Source organism: Neomonachus schauinslandi, chromosome 5, assembly GCF_002201575.2.
Source record: "Neomonachus schauinslandi chromosome 5, ASM220157v2, whole genome shotgun sequence".
Classification (NCBI taxonomy): domain Eukaryota; kingdom Metazoa; phylum Chordata; class Mammalia; order Carnivora; family Phocidae; genus Neomonachus; species Neomonachus schauinslandi.
The window spans coordinates 10079350-10085349 of NC_058407.1; the positions used below are offsets into that span (position 1 = coordinate 10079350).

The 6000-nt window shown below is 43.8% G+C and overlaps 1 protein-coding gene across 1 annotated transcript in view; it reads left to right on the forward strand.

Annotated features, from left to right (window-relative positions):
* FAM227A (family with sequence similarity 227 member A) overlaps nucleotides 1-5363 on the forward strand; it is a 66111-nt gene extending 60748 nt beyond the window's left edge. The window contains exons 15-16 of the mRNA XM_021687718.1: nucleotides 3394-3534; nucleotides 5357-5363. Of these exons, the coding sequence (XP_021543393.1) occupies nucleotides 3394-3534; nucleotides 5357-5363 (148 nt within the window). The remainder of the gene's footprint in view (nucleotides 1-3393; nucleotides 3535-5356) is intronic.
* Nucleotides 5364-6000: the final 637 nt, after the last annotated feature.

A 6000-nucleotide genomic window follows, 5' to 3' on the forward strand; every position in this document is an offset into this window, starting at 1 on the left:
ATCTGACTCTTGATTTTGGCTTAGGGCATGATCTCAGGGGCCTGGGATGGGGCCCTGCATCGTCGGGCTCCAAGCTCAGTGGGAAGTCTGCTTGAGATTCTCTCTCTCTCCCTCTCCCCTGCCCCTCCCCCGACCCCCTGCCCTCTCACTGTCCCTCTCTCTCTAAAGTAAATAATCTAAAAAAAACCCAAACCTACATCTGTGCTGTTAGACATCAGACACCAGAGCCTGGGACACTAGGGGGAAGCTGTGGCTCCCCATGGGTGAATGAGACTACTAGGAAGCAGAAGGAGCAAAATTAGGGCTACCCTTAGGGAAGTAGGGTTTGAGTAGGGTACGGATGAGGGGGCTTCTGGGGAGTGGGCAATGTTCCATTTCTTGATCTGGGTGCTGGTTACATGGGTGTGCTCAGTCCACAAAAACTCCTTGAGCTGCACATTTAGAGTCTATGAACTCTTTGGTATCTATGTTCCAAAGGAACATATTAAAGAACTCCTTATATTGGTGTATTCCTTTTCTTTGTAGATATTATAATGGTTTTGTAGTTACCTCATTTTTTAAGGGTCAGGTCTGGAGTGCCTGGGTGTCTCAGTTCGTTGAATGTCTACCTTTGGCTCAGGTCATGATCCCAGGGTCCTGGGATCGAGTCCCACATTGGGCTCCCTGCTCAGCGGGGAGCCTGCTTCTCCCTCTGCCTCTGCCTCTCCCCCTGCTTGTGTTCTCTCTTGCTCACTCTTCCTCCCTCTCAAATAAATAAATAAATAAAATCTTTAAAAAAAGAAAAGAAAATGTGATCATAACAAGAACAAATGCAATCTGCTGCTGTTCTTTGCCTCTTTGTTGCAAGCAGAAGCAGGCTCCCCAGGGTTAAGAAAAAGTTGTGGCAGAAGATCCCAAAGTAAGAACATTGTGTCAACAGAATTTCTTCCTTTGACTTGGGAGAAGTTGCCCATTGTTAGAATAACCATGGGTTTTGATACAGCCTGGTTGAGTCTGAGGATCCAGAGGAGGCTCCCCCAGGACCAGCCAAGAGGGTCCTTGGCTTTAGGCAGGATAGAAATCAAATGCAAGGGGCGCCTGGGTGGCTCAGTTGTTGGGCGTCTGCCTTCGGCTTAGGACATGGTCCCAGGGTCCTGGAATCGAGCCCCTCATTGGGCTCCCTGCTCAGCGGGAGGCCTGCTTCTCCCTCTCCCGCTCCCCCTGTTTGTGTTCCCTCTCTCAGTGTGTCTCTCTCTGTCAAATAAATAAATAAAATCTTTTAAAAAAAGAAAAAGAAATCAAATGCAAGAGAGAAAGTGAAAACAGTTTATTAAAGAGTATAAATGACAGGTAGAGAATAGCAGACAGAATGTCTGGGAGACTTGGAAAGGAAAGGAGAAGGAGTCTTGTCATTGCCTGAGGTTAGGGGTTTATGTTGGAAAGGGGTCTAGGGTATTTGTTCCTTCAGGAGTCCAGGGTAGGGCCCAATCAGAGGTAAGTGTTCGGTGAACAACGGATGTTATTCCGTAAATTACCGAAGGTAGAGATATTGATGCCAGTGTCAGCTTGGAACATGTTTGGGATCTGGCTCTTCTTAGACATTATTAGGTGTTTGGGGCCTAGGACAAAATTCAGAGAATGATTAACTATCTTGATTCCCCCTCAAAGTGGGAACATAGCTTCTTTGACTTATTCTGAAATGGGGCCTAGCAGAAAAATAGCAGAGATGGAGTCTTTCTAAAATGGTATCCCTTCAGGGCCGCCTGGGTGGCTCAGTCTGTTGTCCGTCTGTCAGGTCATGATTTTGGGGTCATGGGATCGAGTCCTGCGTTGCGCTCCATGCTCAGCATGGAGTCTGCTTGTCCCTCTCTCTACTCTTCCCCCCACTTGTACATGTGCTCACACTCTCTCAAATAAATAAATAAATAAAATCTTTAAAAGAAATATATAGGGACACCTGGGTGGCTCAGTTGGTTAAGCATCTGCCTTCGGTCCAGGTCATGATCCCAGGGTCCTGGGATTGAGTCCCATATTGGGCTCCCTGCTCAGCGGGGAGCCTGCTTCACCTTCTCCTGCTCCCCCTGCTTGTGCTCTCTCTCCCTCTCTTTCTCTGTCAAATAAATAAATAAAATCTTAAAAAAAAGCAAAACGAAATAAAATAAATATATAAAATAAAATAAAATAAAATGGAGTCCCTTCAGCTTCCCTACCTCAGTTCAATGCTGGTTTTTTGGTTTTTTTTTTAAAGATTTTATTTATTTATTTGACAGAGAGAGAGGGAACACAAGCAGGGGGAGAGGGAGAGGGAGAAGCAGGCCTCCTGCAGAGCAGGGAGCCCGATGCGGGGCTCGATCCCAGGACCGTGGGATCATGACCTGAGCCAAAGACAGACGCTTAACGACCGAGCCACCCAGGCGCCCCAATGCTGGTCTTTTAATACCAGTCTTTTTGCATCTCTCCTCCATCAGCAGAGAAGTATATGACAGAATCTTAATTCACACAAATACATTTTTATTGCTATTTTGTTTACCTTGAGTGTCCGTAACCTGCTTCTTCATCAAGTAAATGTCTACTTACATTTCAAAAGTCTGCTGGTATATCACCCAGTTCGGCATTCCCATTGTGTACCCCATGCTTATCTGAGCACACTCCGCTGAAAAGTGTCTTCTATAAGAACAGCAGCAGCTGCTGACATTTCTAGAGCGCTTCCTTTATTTATTGTGTACCAGACACTGCACTAAGCACCTGACCTGTGGTAACTCAGTGAATCCTCACTGCAACCCTAGGTTCTATTATCACCAAGTTGGTGGTGATACACTGGCAGGGAGAGGTTAAGTAATTTGCCCAAAGTCAGACAGCAAGCGGCAGATCCCCAACTTGAATTCAGCTTGCCTTCAAAATTCAGCTTTTTTTCAGATTGTTTTTTTGTTTGTTTTTAAGATTGATTGATTGACTGATTTGTCAGAGAGCGAGCGCACAAGCAGAGGGAGCGGCAGGCAGAGGGAGAAGCGGACTGCCCTGCTGAGCAGGGAGCCCGATGCGGGACTCGATCTCAGGACCCTGGGATTGTGACCTGAGCCGAAGGCAGACGCTGAACTGACTGAGCCACCCAGGCGCCCCTCTTTCAGATTGTTGATTTCTTCTCCTGTCCTCCTAATCTGAGTGCATGTTCCTTGAATTCAGGGACCACGTCTTATTCCTCTCTGTGTCTCCAAGGACTGATATGCCCCCTAGCACACAGCAGGGGCTCCGGACTGAGTAGCTGCTGTGTAGTCAGCTCTCTACTTCAGTCACTTGCTCTTGAATGAATAACTTTGTAAATATTTGTCTCTCTTTACATATGAAAATAGGAGTGAAAAGATCCTGCTGACTTTTCAGTATTTTTCCATACGTGCCTTTGTGATTTCTCCACAGAGAGGTGAAGAATATCGATCAAAGAGCATTAGATAAAAAGAAGGCAAACCACATGTTCATCCCACCTTCAACTTTCATCGAGGAATTCCCTGACAAGAAATCTGGAGGAAGTCTTGAGAGGGAGACTGCGTTTCTTTTAAGGTTTGTTCTGACAAAGACCATGGAAAACTGGAAATATGAACACTGTCAGAATTTTTTTTTTTTTTTTTTTTAGGTAGGCTCCACACTGGGTGTGGAGCACAACATGGGGCTTGAACTCACAACCCTGGGATCAAGACCTGAGCTGAGATCAAGAGTCAGATGCTTAACTGACTGAGCCACCCATGCGCCCCAGTCAGAATTCTTAATTTATATTTTATTAACATATAATGTACTATTTGTTTTAGGGGCACAGGTCTGTGATTCATCAGCCTTTTTTTTTTTAAGATTTTTATTTATTTGACAGAGAGAGAGACAGCAAGAGTGGGAACACAAGCAGGGGGAGTGGGAGAGGGAGAAGCAGACTTCCCGCTGAACAGGGAGCCCGATGCACTCTGTTATCATCAGTCTTATACAACACCCAGCACTCACCACAACACATACTTCCCCAATGTCCATCACCCAGCCACCCTCTTTTTTTTTTTTTTAAAGATTATATTTATTGGGGAGCCTGGGTGGCTCAATCAGTTAAGTGTCTGCCTTCGGCTCAGGTCAGAATCCCAGGATCCTGGGATCATGACCTGAGCTGAAGGCAGACGCTTAACGACTGAGCCACCCAGGCGCCCCAATAAGTAAAATCTTAAAAAAAAAATAAAAATAAACACATTCCTTTAAAAAAACCCCAAAAGGGGCGCCTGGGTGGCTCAGTCGGTTAAGCGACTGCCTTCGGCTCAGGTTATGATCCTGGAGTCCCGGGATCGAGTCCCACATCGGGCTCCCTGCTCGGTAGGGAGTCTGCTTCTCCCTCTGACCCTCCTCCCTCTCATGCTCTATCTCATTCTCTCTGTCTCAAATAAATAAATAAAATCTTAAAAAAAAAAATTTAAAAATAAATAAATAAATAAATAAAAAAAATAAAAAAATAAAAAAACCCCAAAAAACCCATTTTAAATGATGTTTTATAATAATTATTATTACTTTATAACATTATTGAGGTGTAATTTACCATAAAATTTGCTCATTTTAAGTATACAATTCAATTAATTTTAGCAAATTTATAGAGTTTCGCAACAATTGCTGCAATCCAGTTTTAGAACTTTTTCATCACCCCAGAAAGATCCCTCATGCTCAGTTGTAGTCAATCCCTGTTACCCTCTCCCTTTTTAATAACCTCCCTGGAAATACCATTTCATGTTGCCACTTTATTTCAAGGGTTGGATATTAGTCACATGGTGATGTTAGTTTCAAAGGAGGCTGGGAAATGTAATTAAAAAAAACTCTGGGCACATTGCCATCTTAACCAAAAACTGGCTCCATTGCTAAAGAAAAAGGGAGAGCAGATGATGGGTTGGTAACTAACCATCTCATCATAGATAGATGGTGTTACAGTCTCCATTTTAGAGAAGAAGAAAAGCTTAATGAGTTGAGAAATTTACCCAAGGAAACCTTCCAATCTTAAGTCTTCCAATTTTAATTTTCCTTTGATCGAGAAGACCACAATTTTTTTATAATCGCAGTTTAGCTTAAGACCCACCTGTTTGAGCCATGGAATCTTATAGGATCAGTGGTGACTCAACTGATCTATCAGAAACAATCTTTCTGATATCCACCTTAGATTCTCAGAAATCTAAGCCAACGCAGTTTAATTTATCAATATTATTGTTGTTCCCTCAGACTTGACTGTCTTCCAAATACCTCTTAATCTTACTAACTCCTTGCTGACCTTTAAAACCCAGCTCAGGCATCACCTCCTGGAAGTCTCCCCTGACTTGCTTACTCAGGGTACCCATTATGTGCCCTGTGCTTTCCTGATCGTGCTCCACAGATCTTAGCCTACTCAATCATAGACGTGCTTGTCCATCTCCCTAGATTGAATGAAGATTTGGCCTCAAGGAATCTTGCCCTGGGTGATCTTGTTTTCTCGGGGCCAAGTCCAGTGCTGGCATCCAACAGTACTTAGAAGACAGATGAGGGGATCGTGCAGTGTGTTCAGCATTCTGTTCTGGTTATTTGCTGTTGCCGTTATTGGTTCCTTTGTAAACTTTTCCTTTCAATATCTATCAAGATTCCAGTGACACCTTTGAAGAAATCACACTGAATTTTTGAGCCAATTTTTGTTAAGTGTTTTTTATTTCCCCCACAGGAAGGAAAAGGAGGAAAGGGAAAGAGAAGCAAGAATGAAGTTGGACTGCTCTCCCTTGTCACTCTCAGACCTTGACTAATTCTCTCCCCTGGGACTGGGAAGCTCTGGCAGGAGCCCTGATATTTCTACCAGGTAGGGTAAAACAACAGGAGAAAAAGGAAACTGTGACCAAAGACTGAGAAACAGAAATAGCTATTCCCAGGATAGGGGAAATATTCCATCATAGTTTTTCCTAGGCTGAGCGAAAAGCAGGAGTGGGGGTTTTGCTTGGGTCACTACATTTATTCATGGATTTACTCTTTTACCTATTATTTTATTTAAAATAT